General features: G+C 42.5%; 1 protein-coding gene across 3 annotated transcripts in view; it reads right to left on the reverse strand.

Annotated features, from left to right (window-relative positions):
- Nucleotides 1–16,702, reverse strand: part of SYT6 (synaptotagmin 6) — a 178,283-nt gene that overhangs the window by 72,107 nt on the left and 89,474 nt on the right. For all 3 annotated transcript variants that reach the window (XR_009154479.1, XR_009154480.1, XM_058177576.1), the window contains exons 2-3: nt 16,065–16,401; nt 9,941–10,499 (exon numbers count right to left, since the gene is read on the reverse strand). Coding sequence is in view for 1 of the 3 variants with exons in the window: in XM_058177576.1 (XP_058033559.1) it covers nt 9,941–10,499; nt 16,065–16,401 (896 nt within the window). In the remaining 2 variants the exon portion in view is untranslated. The remainder of the gene's footprint in view (nt 1–9,940; nt 10,500–16,064; nt 16,402–16,702) is intronic.

Raw genomic sequence — 16,702 nt, forward strand, 5'->3', positions numbered from 1 at the left:
CCGGCTATTTTAGCGAACTATCGTCCAGTCTCCAACCTTCGCTTTTTAGCGAAGGTTGTTGAGAGTGTGGTGGCATATCAGCTTCCTCAGCACCTGGAGGAATCTGTCTATCTGGACCCGTTCCAGTCCGGTTTCAGGCCCGGTTACAGCACCGAGACGGCTTTGGTCGCGTTGGTGGATGGCCTCTGGAGAGCCCGGGACAGGGGTTGTTCCTCTGTCCTGGTTCTTTTAGATCTCTCAGCAGCTTTTGATACCATCGACCATGGTATCCTGCTGCGACGGTTGGAGGGATTGGGGGTGGGAGGCACCGTTTATCGGTGGTTCTCCTCCTATCTCTCTGACCGCTCGCAGACGGTGTTGGCAGGGGGGCAGAGATCGGCCCCGAGGCACCTCACTTGTGGGGTGCCTCAGGGGTCTGTTCTCTCGCCTCTCCTGTTCAACATCTACATGAAGCTGCTGGGTGAGGTTATCCATGGTTTCGGGGTGGATTATCATCTGTACGCTGATGATACGCAGCTGTACATTTCCACCCCGAACCACCCCAACAAAGCTGTCGAGGTGATGGGCCGGTGTCTTGAGGCTGTGCGGGTCTGGATGGGGAGGAACAGGCTCCAACTCAACCCTTCCAAGACAGAGTGGCTGTGGGTACCGGCGTCCCGGTACAGTCAGCTTACACCATCGCTGACTGTGGGGGAGGAAGTACTGACCCCCAGGGAGGGAGTGCGCAACTTAGGCGTCCTCCTGGAAGATCGGCTGTCCTTAGAGAATCATTTGACAGCCGTCGCCAGGGGAGCATTTTATCAGGTCCACCTGATTCGCCAGTTGCGCCCCTTCCTTGACCGGGACGCCTTACGCACAGTCACTCACGCCCTCGTCACTTCCCGCCTGGACTATTGCAATGCTCTCTACATGGGGCTCCCCTTGAAGAGCACCCGGAGGCTCCAGTTAGTCCAGAATGCGGCCGCGCGGGTGATAGAGGGAGCACCGCGTTGCTCCCATATAACACCTATCCTGCTCCATGGCTTAGGACCGGGATACCTTCGAGACCGCCTTCTGCCGCCGATTGCCTCCCAATGACCTGTGCGCTCCCACAGAGTGGGCCTCCTCAGGGTGCCGTCGACCAAACAATGTAGGTTGGCGGCCCCCAGGGGGAGGGCCTTCTCTGTGGCGGCACCAGCCCTGTGGAACGAGCTTCCTCCAGGATTACGACAACTACCCGACCTCCGGACCTTCAGACGTGAACTGAAGACTCTATTATTTCAGCGCGCAGGACTAGCCTAAGATAAAATGTTTTAGCATATTTTAATGGGGTTTTTATTGGTTTTTACTGTTTTAGTGACCAGGCCATGATAATATTTAGTTTTAACTGGGTCTTAATGTTTATTTATTATATTGTTTTAATATGCCTGTGAACTGCCCTGAGTCCTACAGGAGATGGTGCGGTATATAAGTTTGATTAATAAATAAAATAAAAAAAATAAATAAGTACCCCTCGAATTGGGTAGCCGTGAATTGCGGGCCATTGTCGGACACTAGGGTGTTGGGCAACCCGTGTGTTACAAAAAGGTGCCACAATGTTGTAATTACGGGTTCATCTATTGTGGCTTTCATGAGCAAGATTTCTAGCCACTTTGAGAATGCGTCTACCACGATTAAAAAGGTTTGCCCATGGAATGGCCCGGCAAGTCTATGTGGATCCTGGACCAAGGACCCTGGGGTTTCTCCCACTTCCTTGTGGGGGCTGTTGGGGGTAGTGGCCTTGACTCTTGGCAGGCCTGGCATTTTCCTACCCTGTCGCTAATGTCTTTGTCCATTTGTGGCCACCACACATAACTCCTCGCCAGGCTTTTCATCCTCACAATCCCCGGGTGACCCACATGTAACAGTTCCAACACGTTTTCTCGCAGTTTCTCCGGAATAACCACTCTATCCCCCCATAACAGACAACCCCCTTGAACCGACAGTTCCGAACATTTTTTTGTAAAGTCTTTGAACCGATCCCCCGGTGCATCAGGCCATCCCCTCTGTACCCAACCGATTACAGTCCTTATAATAACGTCTCTGTACGATGCCCTAGTCACTTCCTTAGAAGTGACCGGGCCAGAGTCTAGAGAGTAAGATGGGTGTCCCTGGGGTCGGGTCTTCAATCGTCTCTGGTAAAGGGCATCTACTCAAAGCGTCTGCGTGTCCTAGGTCCTTCCCCGGATGGTGGGACAATTTGTACAAGTATGCCGCCAGGAAGATAGTCCAACGGGTCATTCTGGGTGATAGTGCCACCGGAGTTGGACGGTCCCCCGCCAGGAGTCCCAATAGTGGTCTGTGGTCTGTTACTATTTCGAATTGTCGCCCAAACAGGTATTCGTGGAATTTTTTAACTCCCGAAACTATGGCCAGGGCCTCCCTGTCTAGCTGGCTGTAGTTTCTTTCTGCTGCTGACATTGTGCGGGAGAAATATGCTATGGGGGCTTCCGATCCGTTCAGTAGCCTATGGCTGAGGACAGCCCCTACCCCGTAGGGTGACGCATCACAGACTACCACTAGTGGTAATGTCCCATTGTATTGGATTAGCATGCTATCACTGGACAAGAGGTTCTTAACGCCCTTGAATGCCCTAGCCTCAACCTTGCCCCACATCCAAACAGCCTTTTTCGCCAATAGCTTGTGCTGCGGCTCTGCTACTGTTGCCTTATTTTGCAAGAAAACCGCGTAGAAGTTCACAAGCCCTAAAAATGCCTGTAATTCAGCCTTATTTTTGGGAGCCGGAGCCTTTTTAATGGCTCGCACTTTGCTCTCTGTGGGGTGGATGCCTTCTCTGTCTATTTGATAACCCAAGAATTCTACGGATTCAACTCCTATCTGGCATTTGTTGAGCTTGACCTTAAGTCCAGCAGACCTGAAAATGCCCAAGACCTTCCGTAGTTTGACCCCTAACTCATCTAAGTTCTCTGCTGAAACTAGTACGTCGTCAAAATATGGCACGACCCCTGGTATTCCCTGTAGCAGACGTTCCATTAGATTTTGGAACAACCCTGGGGCTACACTGACTCCAAACTGGAGTCGAGTGCATTTGAAAGCGCCCCGATGTGTTACAATCGTCTGCGCCTCGGCTGTGTCATTGTCTACGGGTAATTGTTGGTAGGCTTGGGCCAAATCGAGTTTGGCGAAGACCTGCCCTTGTCCCAATGAGTGTAACAGATGTTGCACTACGGGAACGGGGTATGCGCTCTTTTGCAATGCTTTGTTAAGCGTTGCTTTGTAGTCAGCGCAAATCCGGACTGATCCGTCCGGTTTGACTGGGGTCACAATCGGTGTCTCCCATTTGGCATGGTCGACGGGGACTAGTATGCCCTGGTTTACTAGTTTGTCTAACTCCCGGTCAATCTTGGGCTTAAGGGCGAATGGGACCCACCTAGCCTTTAACCTAATGGGAGCCACCTGGGGATCTAAATTAAACGAAATAGGGGTCCCCACGTACTTGCCCAGGCAGTCCTGGAAGACGTCCTCGAACTCTTTCAGCAGTTCATCTTTTAGGTTGACTCCACTGCTGTGAACCCCGGTCACTTCCATCCCTAGGGCTCTGAACCAGTCCAGGCCTAGCAAGCTTGGAAGGTTTCCATCTACGATGGTGATCGGTAGAGTTTTCTTAAAATTCCCGTATCTCACTTTGACGGACGTGACTCCTCGAACAGGGATCCGGTTTCCCTGGTAGTCTTGCACTCTCAGCTTTTGGGTTTGTAGCTGGCGTTTCGCAACATCTGATAGGTTCCTCGCGACGGTGTCCCAGGACATGATCGTGATCGACGAGCCGGTGTCCACCTCCATTTTACACGGCACTCCTTCGATGTGCGTCCGTGTGAATATCTTCTTTTCTAGTCGCGTTGATGCGTGACCCACTCGTACAGTTGTTTGGTTCAATTTCGCGCCTCTTTTGGATGGGCCAATCCCTGGCCGTTTCATCGGTCCAGCGCTCTGCTGATTGGCCAGTTTGAATTTTGGGCAGGACGGTTGTGGGGCTCAACAGGCCTGTGCGATGTGTCCTTTCTTTTCGCACTGCCGGCAAATTGCGTCCCTGAATCTGCAATTTTGTCATTGGTGTTGGCCGCCGCAGTTCACGCACTCGTCCCGGTCGCCTCTCTCTGACCTTCCAGTATGGAAGACCTCTTCTTCTTCCGGATTCGGCCTTGACGACTTCGCTGTGGACTGGCGCTGCTTTCGTGCCGGTGTTCAGTGTGTTCGGTTTCTGTAGGGTCTCCGCCGCTTTGGTGGACATCTCGTGTGCCTTTGCCTCATCCAGGGCCAGGGCTAGGGTTAGGTTGCTTTTGGATAGCAACCGCCTCTGTAAACAAATGTCCCGGACCCCACAAATGAGTTGTTCCAGTAAGGAGTCATCCAAATCCCGGTACTCACAGTGGTTTGCGGCTTTCCTCAATGCGGCCATGTACACGCTTATCGATTCGCCCTCTCGCCGAACTCTCTGTCTTAGCTCAAAACGCTGAACAAACTTCGACGGCACCAGAGCGTAGTGTGCTTTCAGTGTCGTTTGCAGCGTTTGCCATGGTACCGACTGTACTGGCGTTGGTTCCGACAGCGATTCGGTGGTATCGAAAACCTCTGGTCCACAATGACTCAGGAAGTAAGCACGCTTCCGATTATCTGAGACTCCCTGTAATTCGTTTGCTTCGAGGAAACACTCGAAACGAGCCATGTACGACCCCCATTTCTCCTTGGCAGGGTCAAACGGTGCTGGCGGTGTATAGCTGGACATTGCTATGTAACCGCTTCCGATACTGGCTGGGTTTGTGAATCCGTTATTCCTTCAGCTCTTTTCCTGGTCTCGCTGCCTCAGTATCCCACCCTCGTTGCCAATGTTATGTTTGGGCAATGAAGAGGCAGGAGACCATACAAGTGACAACAGCTCTTTAGTTTATTGTGACCCAGCAAAAGACCAACAGGCAAAACCCCTCTTTAAATACTATTTTGGCTGAGGCATCAGCCAATCAGCAACGTGCTTTTTACAGCCCAAACTTCCCTCCTAAAGTTCAAATACATAACAGTCCCTATTTTTCTATTTGCATTTTTACGTGCTTTTCGAACTGCTAGGTTGGCAGAAGCTGGGATGAGTAATGGGCGCTCACCCCATTACGTAGCACTAGCAATTCGAACCACTGAACTGCCGACCTTTCGATCAACAAGCTCAGCGTCTTAGCCACTAAGCCACCGCATGCCTTATAACCTGGTTGCTACATAGCTACAAAATGGAGTTCTCTTTCTACCTGTCTGAAGTCAAAAGAAATGATGTTGTAATACTTTTTGTATAGTTTTGAAACTAGCATCATTAATAAAAGTTTTAAGGTCATTAGATGTAACAAGTTTGGTGCACCCAAGCAGGGCTAAGAAATGCCATGTCTATATTTAGTTTTTCTTTTCACTTATTTCCTATTTTAATCTATTTTCCCCTTTACTCCCTATTAATTTTCTGTTCTTTGCACCAGAATACGGTTTATCACAAAAGGAACCATGTGATAGCTGTATCTGTGTATATAAGAGTATATGTTTTGTTTCATTATCTACACTTTCAAGTATTGTTTCTGTTATTATGATTTGAAAAGGCAAATTTTCAGGTATAGCTGATTCAAGCTTTACAAAATATAAATACTTAGGTCAGAAATAAGCCTCATTATTGTAGCTGGAAATCAACAGAAATTGGAGCAGTGATACAAACAAGTGGACTGTGTTACATAAATAAGCAGAGTCTGGATGTTTGTTTCTTTCGCAGTAGGTTTCTTGGTTTAAAAATTATATTCATGCATTAGGACTGTGATGGCAAAGCTATGGTATGTGTGCCAGAGGTAGCATGCGTGCCGTTGCCAGCCGCCCTTCTGGTTCCCGGTGCATACATGCGCGCTGGCCAGCTAGTCTTCGTGCCTGCTGGAGCCTCGGAAACCTGAAGACCTGCTGGCTGGTCCGCATGCACCTCATCTTCGGGTTTCCAACTCTCCAGCACAGATGAAGACCAGTGGGCCGGTGTCTATCTATATGCCAGAAACCAGAAGACTAGGTGTGCATGCGCATGCCAGCCAGCTGGTCTTATGGTTTATGGGGCTCCGGCACACACAAACACCAGCTGGACAGCACACATGTTCATGCCAGAAACCAGAAGACCAGGTGGCCAGCACACGCATGCACACAGGCTAGCTGGTTTTTGAGTTTCTGGGGCTCCGGTGCATGTGCGCTTGTACACGCATGTGGACATACGTTCCTGTTTGAGCATTCGGTGCCAAAAAGGTTCACCATCACTGCACTAGAAAGACCTTACAGAATTATTGTTTTCTTGCCAGAATGAGTTATTGGCAGGAGAGTTCTAACTGGTATAAAAAAAGTGGCTTAAACCATTCATGTGGCTTTAGTTGCTAACCTTTGTTTAGCCACACAAATAATATATTAATTGAATAATTTCATTCAGCAATTATCAATCTCAATCTCTTCTTCTACAGTATTACTCTAGTAATATTGTCAACGATGAAGTATACCAATGCCAACGAAAAGTCTCAACATCATTCTGATACAAATTAAGAATGTTATTTTTGGTCTCTAAATGTATGGAAGGTAATATCTGTGAGAAAGATCAAAGATAATTTCAATGAGGAGATGCAAAGGCTAGAAATCTTCACAGATTCTTTCCACGTAGGAAAATACTTTACTTTGGTTTATTGATGCCAAATTTCATCCTATAATGAATCCTAAAAAGACAGTTAAATTGGAGATCTGGGATATGGCAATAAAACTATATATTAGTAAGTACTGTGCATTTTCATAGGTGGAAACAAAATCATTTGGAAAGATCAAAAGAGGGGAAAATAATTTATTAAAAGAATAGTATAGAATAAAGATGAAAATCTGCCACAACACATATAAGATTGTCCTTTTCAAAGTCATTTTGCTTTGGGGGAAAACGTTTTTATATATCCATCCTTAAGTATTCAGTTGGTGTTATTAAACTTTTTCACAGAGGGCAATATCTCTGCATCAGCATTATGAAAAATTAGTTTTCAGTTTCTTAGCCATAGTAATATTCTAACTTGGAGTGATTAAGAACTTCATTAGGGGCAAGCACAAACTTCCTTGGGTGAAGTCTGGCTAAGACATAATGCATATTTATGATGCCAATTAGAGAAGCTAGGCTACTCTCTGAAACCAAGCGAACTTGTAAAATTAGCTGCATCTGTATTGAAACTTTCTGTTTCCTGAGCTGTTAGCAATCACTACAACATTACAACACTTGTTTGCTAACCTGTGTGACAGTTATACTAATAGAATGAAAAATGGTAAGATTTACATAGGACTAACAAGTCTCTGCTCTTGGAGCACAGCAATTGGCATGCTACTTCTGTAGCCTCAGAGCAGAAAGGGTTCATGGGGCAGGAATATAAGAAAAGCCTTCAAGCGAGATAGCTCTTCCAAGACTAATTACATGCTCAGAATCTGGACAGATATGCTGCCTTAGCATGATAATTTCCTTCCTCCTGAACTATTAAAATTTTCCCAGGCAGCCGCCTTAAAGCTCCAGTCAATGTGTTTCCCAGGCTCAGCATCTCTCCAAGAGGGAAAATCAATTGGCAAATTCTGTACCTCTTCATTTAATACAAATTTGGTTAAGCTCTTTAAAGAAGATTCGATAAGACACATTCACTTAAAAAATGTGAATTGTTTTCAAAGTCAGACTTCAAAGCAAGTTGATCAGCTGCCTTCTAGGACAATATGCAAAGATTAGATAGAAAAGTCTGGGTAAAAGCAGAAAAAAATCAAATGGACTTATTATGCTGGGGAAAACAATTTATTTCTCTGTAATAGTTGAAATCCAAGAGAAGTAACAGGATTCCAGATTGTTTCTTGGGGTTACACTATAGAAAGATGGGAGACATGAAAACAACAATTTCCTAAGACCAGGTTAGAGAAAAGAATAAACTATTAGAGGTCAAAGCCAACAATCTGGATTTTTTCAACACCACTCTATCAGTCTAGAACAGGGCTGTCAAACTCCCGGCCTGCGGCCTGGATGTGTCATACACTGGCCATGCCCACTTCCGGTTTAGCGAAGGGGGAAAAAATCCCAATACATTACGTGATGCCACTGTGACAACATAAGTTTGACACCCCTGGTCTAGAATAGTTTGAATCAGTGGTGGGATTCAGCCAGTTCGCACCACTTCGGGAGAACCGGTTGTTAACCTTCTGAGCAGTTTGGCAAATTGGTCATTGGAAGAAATCATTAGGGCAGAGAACTGGTTGTTGAATAACTTGAATCCCACCACTGGTTTGAATGTGTCTTACTTCCTGTTCTAATGGAAAATGAATAAATATTTTAGACTAAATAAAGGCTTGGGGGTTTTATATTGATTTCTTCCTCATTATCATCTTTTATTTTCCTACTATGATGTCCATAAAATATGCCTCCTGGTGCTGCTACTAGCTGTAGAATGGAGGCCTCCAATAGGAACTTTCCTCTTCCCTAAATTGATAGTGGATTTGGTAGGGATGAATATATTTGTGGGTTTATCATCAGGTGTCTGGGAGTTCAATTACTCCTGCCCAATGAACTATGATCCTGATGAAAATTGGAGGAGTCCACTCTCACTAATATTAGCAGCTAATTTGACTCTCAGGAAGGATTCTATAATATTTCTTTCTCAGAAAAAGAAGTGCACTGCCAAAAAGAGGACAAAAGAAAGTAGATATCTGAATAGGTCATTCATATCTTAAACCAGCTATTGTTATGTGGTGGGTAGATATTTCTTTATCACTTAGGAAATATAGGTTCAGTTCACTCCCATCTGTGGTTATTACTGGATGACTATGGGCCAGTAATCACTCAATCTCAACCCAACCTACCTCATACGTTGTTTGTTGTGAGGATATTATGAAGGGAGTTCCCCATGGGAACTGACTTGAGAGCCTAGAGAAAAGGTGGGATATAAATCTAACAAACAAGTAAATAAAAATGCAATATATTTCACTAGAATAAGGAAAGACTCTAGTCAGGTCTTTCAAGTCTAATTTAAAGATCCATTACATAAAAGATATTTAAATTAGACTTGGAATGGAAATCTTGAAATAAGAGAATGTCCTCTGTAAAGCAGTACACTGTGCAATCCAACCAAAAAGGTTCTAGTCAAAATGAATCAGGATCATAGATTAATTTGAATAGGATCACACTCCCTGTTCCAAATCAGGTAGTCAGTTTAAGAGAGTTCCTTGAACCCTCTTTGTAACAGGACCTTCAGAAGTCAGTTATGGGTTAAGAGAAGATTAGCAGAGCTCAGACTGGTTCTTAGAATTGTTTCCATTCTGAGAAAAAGGACTTGGTTTATGTGCCACATGCCTTAGTTTCCTCAAAATGAAACTGAAGTTCATGTCTTCTTATTGTTATAGTTTTATTATTCTGCTTCTACACAGCATCAGAATGTAACATTATAGAGTATAATATTTCTGTTTAAAAAACTAAACTGTACAAATTAGGGTGGTAAGTATAATGAGCCTCTCATTTGTGTATTTGCTTTTAAATCCAAAAAGTTACGAGAATGTAAAATATATAGTGAACTCTAAAATCTGGAACCCAAGATAAATTGTGATATGTGCATTATCTCCATGCTGAAATAAATCTTGAGAAATCAGTTTCCATCACAAATAATAGTACAGATTATAAAATGTGTAAATCCTTCTAAATTATGCTAGTTTAGTGGAGAGCCCTCTGGCCGCTTAAACATATTAATAGAAGAAAGGACAACAACATGTCAACCTCCAAAAAAGCATCTGCTCATCTTCTTATTACAACAAATTCTTATTACTTTTGTGATTAGAAATAGAACATAGAAATACATCAAACCATTCACAATGGCGATCTGCATTTGCTTTCTACATTACTAGTATAACAGATACTCACAGTTGTAGCATACTGAATATCCTTCCAGATGGAGGTCTCCCGAGAGAGATCCGAGGCTTCAAAGAGGTTCTCTAGGATCACCTCCCCAATCATGTCATGCCGGGAAAACCTGTCGAAGTCAAAGACACTAAGATGGAGCTTTCTGTTGGTCAGCTCTTCATAGGGCACAGGAAACTGAAAGCATTCATCAAAGGTGGGATTGAGAGTTTTCCTGTGCACTCGTGTTTGGAATTTGCGTTTTCGGTCAGGCAAGAGGTAGATCTTAACATAGGGATCAGAACTGCCACAGAGGTCCTTAGCAGGCAAGTCAAAAGCCTTGAGGATCCGCACAATCAAAGTCTCGTTTTCATAGTCATATTTCAAAGAAAAATTTATTTTCCCACAGGTTTTTTCAGCTTCTTTCTTTGGGTCCTCAGAATCCACAGATTTCTGTTTGTACAGCTCAGGCTTGATCCGGCCAATGCAAGTGGGCTGCTCTGCTGCAAGTGGGAATTCTGTGCCATAGTCCACACTGGAAACATGCATCTGTCTGGGCAGGTGCCTCTTGAAAGAAATGTGCCTGCAAGGGTTAAAAGGAGGAGAACATATTGCATGCCTGGAAATAACTGACATTCGTTGTCTGAGCCACTATGAGAATATCAAATGGAATGTAGCAGAGGTGAGTTTCAGCAGGTTCTGACCAGTTCTGGAGGAAATTTTGAATAGTTCGGAGAACCGGTAGTAAAAATTCTGACTGGCTCTGCCCCCATTTATTCTCTGCCTCCCAAGTCTCAGCGGATTGGGAGGAAATGAAGATTTTGCAGTAACCTTCCCCTGAATTAGGGAGGGAATGGAGATTTTACAGTATCCTTCCCTGGAGTGGGGTGGGAATGGAGATTTTACAGCAGTTGAACAACCTCTGGAGAGCTATATGTTCCCCATTTACTTTTAAACAAAGGAGAAATCACTGTACTTAATTTTTGCTGCAAATTAATAAAAAACAATTTTTATATTAATTTACAGGAAAGAGAAATTTAAATCTTTATCTTAATAGAGGATTTATGGCGAAGAAAAACTACTATGACTTTAATCTCCTGGGAAATGAGGCAGGTCATCACTTGTTCCTTTTGTTCCCTAACTTACCCCACTAAACATGCTCCAGAGACCAGCATGATGTATTAAACATGCCATAATTTGTTGTCTCATGAAAGAGGGAGGAGGGAAGGGAAGGGATTGCTATCATTTATAGATATCCAAGAGCTTTTCCTCATGCACACTCCTCCAGTCCTTGAATTGGCAGAAAAATACAGTGTCACCCCCCCAACATCCAATACCTATTCTGCTTCAGTGCTACAGATGCTGTCTTTGCATTTTAAAGGTAGACAAATTAAGGGCACTAATTAGTGGATTCTCCTAGTTGTATTTTCTCTTTCAGTTAATGCCACTTGCCAGGAAGAAAAGTAATTACCACTCTCCTTAATATGTGATAGGGAAGACTTAAGTTCTTGTAGGTGGTGTCTAAAATGGAAGCTAAAGCTACCTTCAGCTTGCCCAAGTGACAGGTGAGTGGCATGGATGATGGAGCTATGCTGGTGTTTTTTAGAAATTCCTCTATTGCTTCATCTCATATCTTTTCTATCCTCCATTCACCTGTCAGTGAGACTATTTTCTAATGCAGGTTTAGTACTTTTCCAGAAGAGCAATAGAGTCTTATTCAAAAGTAGCCTGAGTGAGAGTGGAGTGGTGCAGTGAAGGTACTAATGCCAGGGGCATTGGATTATTTCCTTTCCACTTCATTCAAGATAATAATACTGCTGCCAGCAAGTGGCCATGATCAGCAACAGCTGTAAAATAATCAAAATGGCACTGTCTCCAAAGTAATGAAAACGGTAGGAACTTCAGCTTCATGAATTCCCTTGTGGGCAGAAGCAATAGAAAAACAGTTCTGTCCTAATTTGGACTAAAACCAACAACACCCAGCTGGCAGAATGTGGTTCTCTTTCCTAATTAAATCCCACTTTTTCAAGAAAATGCTAAAGCTGTATTTAACAAACAGGTCTAGCAGTAAACCTTGTGCTGTTCTCAAAGTACCAATCATGTATTACATGGAGAGATGCTCCTGGGAAGCCAGGTATCTGGTCACTTTCTGCAGTCTGAAATAACATGGCCATTAGGCAGTGCCCGGCAATTGGTAGAAAGGGAGTGGGGCAAAACAGTCTCAAGTGGTCAACAGGAGCTCCACGAATTCAGTAATCATCAATACTGTCGATGAAACTTCATAAATCTATACAGCAAGATTTGTGTCAGGAGAAGAGTAAAAATTAGAACAGCTAAAGTCAAATGTGAAGTGTCTCAACAATGGGCAGGGCATGAGACAAAGGAAACATCACAGAGACAGATTCATTAAAAATTGTCCGCATGCATCTTCGTGTCCTGATTAGTAGAATGTGAGAACGAACTGTAAGGAAAGTACTCACTCTCTTTCCTAGCTATTAGATTAGAATTTATGAGAATTATGATAAAATGTAGGGAAGGAAAAGAAGAAAGCCACCATATATTTATTCTATTTTATTTATTTATTTCCAGTACTTGTTGACCATCCCATTCATGCAACTTAGCTGGTGTACAAGATCAAAATTGTCATTAAAACAAGCTAAACCAAGCAGCCCATACTTCCAAAGATACTTCCATCCCTATCAGCCAGTTAAGGTCAAAAGCATAAGAGAATAAAAGATTAAATAGTTTATGGAATGCAAAAAGGGGGGATACTTTCTGTACTTTTGGAAATCAGGTGGCAGAGCACTATAGAAAAGGCCTGCTGACTGATGTAGGACTTGTCCACTTCCCATGGAGAAAAATCTCTCAACAAGCCTCTTGAGAAATTGAGACTGGTTGGTCAGCATAACTTTGGCATGATAGTGTCATACAATTTAAGTAATTGTAGTTTTTTTTTAATTGGGTTTAGAAGTATCTGAGTAACAAATGCAGCAACCTGGGAGTTATTGTTAATCTGCAGAGGCAGAGTTGACCTGTCAGTAGTCTGGTCAATATGTTCTGGACCAGTTGCAGCATCTGAGATTCTCCAAAACATAAAAGGTACAGAGCAGTAATCCAATCATGTGATGGGCAAAGTATGGGCAAAAGCCCTCCGGTCACTTCCTTTACTTGTTTAAACGGAAGCATTGGATCCAGGAGGACCTCTAAGTTGCAAACCCACTCTATCTACAGTCAGTATTTCTAGCACACAGTATACTGCATTGAGGCGGGAGGACACACTAATCATATTTCTTTCTATATCTTATACAATTGGTTCCCAGGGGAGCTTTTCTAATTGAATTTCTTAATGCGTTTCCCTTTCTGTTTTCAGTTAATTAACTTAATGGATATGAGTAAGAAAATCTTAAACTAAGAACAGCAGGCATGAATCTACCAAAGGGATAATATTTACTACCTCATTCAGCCTCTCCTGACCAAGACTTTAGAAAATTTACAGCCCTGACAACATGCTTGGTTAATATTCCTGAGACAGAGCATCATTATATTTCTTATAAGAGACTTTTTGTATTTCTGTGCTTGATTTGACCATTGTACCATGTCTTCCTTGTTGTTTTTTGATATGGGAGTCAGATTTTTATTATTACAATCACTTGGACTTTTTCTTTGGCCAGCCACTACATATTTTAATATGAGGTTATGAATTATTTATTTATTTTATTTATTATTTAAATTTTTATACCGCCCTTCTCCCGAAGGACTCAGGGCGGTTTACAGCCAGATAAAATAAACAGTCCTATTACAAAATAAATACTATTAAAATACCACTAAAAAACTTATTCAATTTGGCCGCAATTAAAATTTAGCAAATACTAAAACCCATTAAAAAACCCATTAAAAACCCATCAATAAAACCCATTAAAAACCCATAAAAAACTAACCCAGTCCAGCGCAAATAAATAAGTGAGTTTTGAGCTCGCGGCGAAAGGTTCGGAGGTCCGGAAGTTGACGAAGTCCTGGGGGGAGTTCGTTCCAGAGGGCGGGAGCCCCCACAGAGAAGGCCCTTCCCCTGGGTGTCGCCAGACGACACTGTCGCGCCGACGGCACCCCAAGGAGTCCCTCTCTGTGAGAGCGCACGGGTCGGTGAGAGGTATTCGGTAGCAGCAGGCGGTCCCGTAAATAACCCGGCCCTATGCCATGGAGCGCTTTAAAGACGTTCACCAACATTTGCTGATACTATAACCTCATTCTTAATCCAAGGAGTTTGGAAAAGTTTTTTTTATTATTATTAGTTTTACTGTTGTTATGCCACCAGTGTACCTGGTACTTTCAGAATATAAAAACTGCTTCCTGCCTCAAGGAATTTCAATTTCAACACATGGAAGCAACAGAGGAATTGGAAAACAAGGGAAGTAGAACGGAACAATCCCACTGCAGTCCTTTCATTTTTCAACAATCAATCTCAATTTAGTAACCCTTACACCTTACACACAGAGCTGGAGGATATGTGTATTTCCTATTTGAATACATTCTTAATAGCAGAACTAACTTGTACTGTGAAGTTTTATATATATCTAGAAGTAGATACTCAATTAAAATGCTTGCTGTCTAAGCTGAGGCATAAAATTAGTATCAAAGAATATACTTGTAGAAACAAAGATATTGCCTTGAGATTAAGGTAAAATACATAACAAATGAACTATATGCTGTCTTCAAAAATCTCCAATGTATTCCAGTGACAGCCTTCTGATTATCTCTAGTATTGTATATCCTCCCCCATAAAAAGAAATAAAAACAATTATATTTTTGTTGCAAGTAGCATTAAAAAAAATCAGACCAATTTCTCCTCACTGTGTGGAATAAGCAAACCTGATTAGGTCTGTCCAATGAAGGAATATAGGGTTATAAATGTATTCATGTAGTAGATGCATGTATATATGGGAGGAAGAAACTGTCTGCATATATTTATGTACATTCTGGCCAATACAACATATCAGTGCAATCCTAAAAGCCCAGAAAGAGCATCATTTGTGACATCTGGCTGTAAAAGACTGCATACTCAGGAGAAGCTGACAAAGGGAGACTTGTATGCCATTCACAAAAACTACTGTAGGAATATTACACAGATTCACAAGCATGCCTGTGTGATATTTCCTGCCTGAGTAGAATAACATCAACCAAAGAAATGGAAAATAAAATAGACAGACAATAGATGTTCTCTTTATAGATATTTCTGGCTGAAAATGCCACTGTTCTTCATATTAACCATCATACTTAGAAGTGATAGAAATTCTCTCTCTTCTATGGGAGAAACTGATAGACACTTGAGTAAAAGTTGCTCTTTTACTATATATCCAACAACCACATGAGTGCAATCATTCTGCATCTCAGCTAAAAAGATTATGTGGGTGAGATATGAGTATCAGTGACCTCTGGGCAAAAAAGTCCCAGCTTGTCCTCAGCATTCAGATTTCTACATACCCTGCCTTTCTTTATAATGAATCTTCATGCATGCATTATTCCTCCATTTAAGACTAGAGTGACCCTGAGGCAGTAGTTCATCTTAAACACTAAAATACAGCTTCTTCTAAGCCAATGCAGTGAGTGATATGTCAAGTCCGTTTATCTAATTATTCTTGCTTGAGCCACACAAGCAAGAAAAAGTGCAAAAGGCTGTAATTCCTTCTGACAGTATGCCATGTCACTGATACATCTCCTTGACTCTGTAAGTTCCTACAAAATTAAAGTAGCCACAAACATATTGACAGCTTGACACAATGAGGTCAAGTCACAAAAATAAGATTTGAATCTTTTAGTTAAGATTAACAGCCCTCAGGGAGTTTAGTGTAATAAATGAGCTGGTTTACTATCAAGTCAACCTTTGGCAGAGACCAACATTCAATAAGAAGAGTTTCCTTCAGATCTAGGTGGTTCATGTCAGCCAAAAGTTCAGTTTAATCACCTTTTTTGCTTAGTGTCTTTTTCAAGTGTCAAACATATGTTTACAAGGCAAAAGTTGCTACTTCAGATAGTGGATCTGGCAGAATTAGTCTGAATTTGATCATAGTCAGGTTCTTGATCCCAGATGAATCTGAAGACCACAAGTTAAGGAAGTACGATCTAATACAATAACAGCCCAAGAATTGCTTACCTGGTGGAAGACGCAGGTTCTGTTGTTTGTCTCTGCATTCGTGTGCGTCGCATGAGATGATCTTTCATGGACATTTGAACTTCTGCTGGGATATCTGGTGAAGTGTGACTGATTTTTACTGCTGCTTCCAAGAATCCAAGAGTCCCAGTATCTTTTAGCTTGTCAGCCATATTGTCTTTGTCGTGCTCTGCCAAATTCTGAGTGGTGGGGGTGTTAGTTGAAATAGATTTGTTCCTCCAAGGAACCCAACACAGCTTCCAAAAAAGGAATAGAAAAACTGCCACTAGAGCAAGTCCGCATACAATTACTATCACTGCAAGAAGACTGATGGAGAGTTCTGAAGGATAAGAAATGGGGTAATGGAGCAATAGGGCAGGAGAAAAGGGGAAAAAGTGAAAAAGAGTAGGAAAGAGAAAAGAAAAAAAAAGAATTTGATGAGAAAGATGAAAGAACAAGAACAAATTCCAAAATGGTGTGCCCATTGCACCCACACAAGACCTTGCATATACAAAGGTAATATATTGCTTTCTTTCCATTTTTTCAATGCAATTTTCAAGGATGTTTTGCAATGGAAAATCACAGTTAAGGCTCTGTGTATTTCCTGTTTTAAATAAGAGAAGTAAATTCTACACTATCCT

Source organism: Ahaetulla prasina, chromosome 3 (assembly GCF_028640845.1).
Source record: "Ahaetulla prasina isolate Xishuangbanna chromosome 3, ASM2864084v1, whole genome shotgun sequence".
NCBI lineage: Eukaryota > Metazoa > Chordata > Lepidosauria > Squamata > Colubridae > Ahaetulla > Ahaetulla prasina.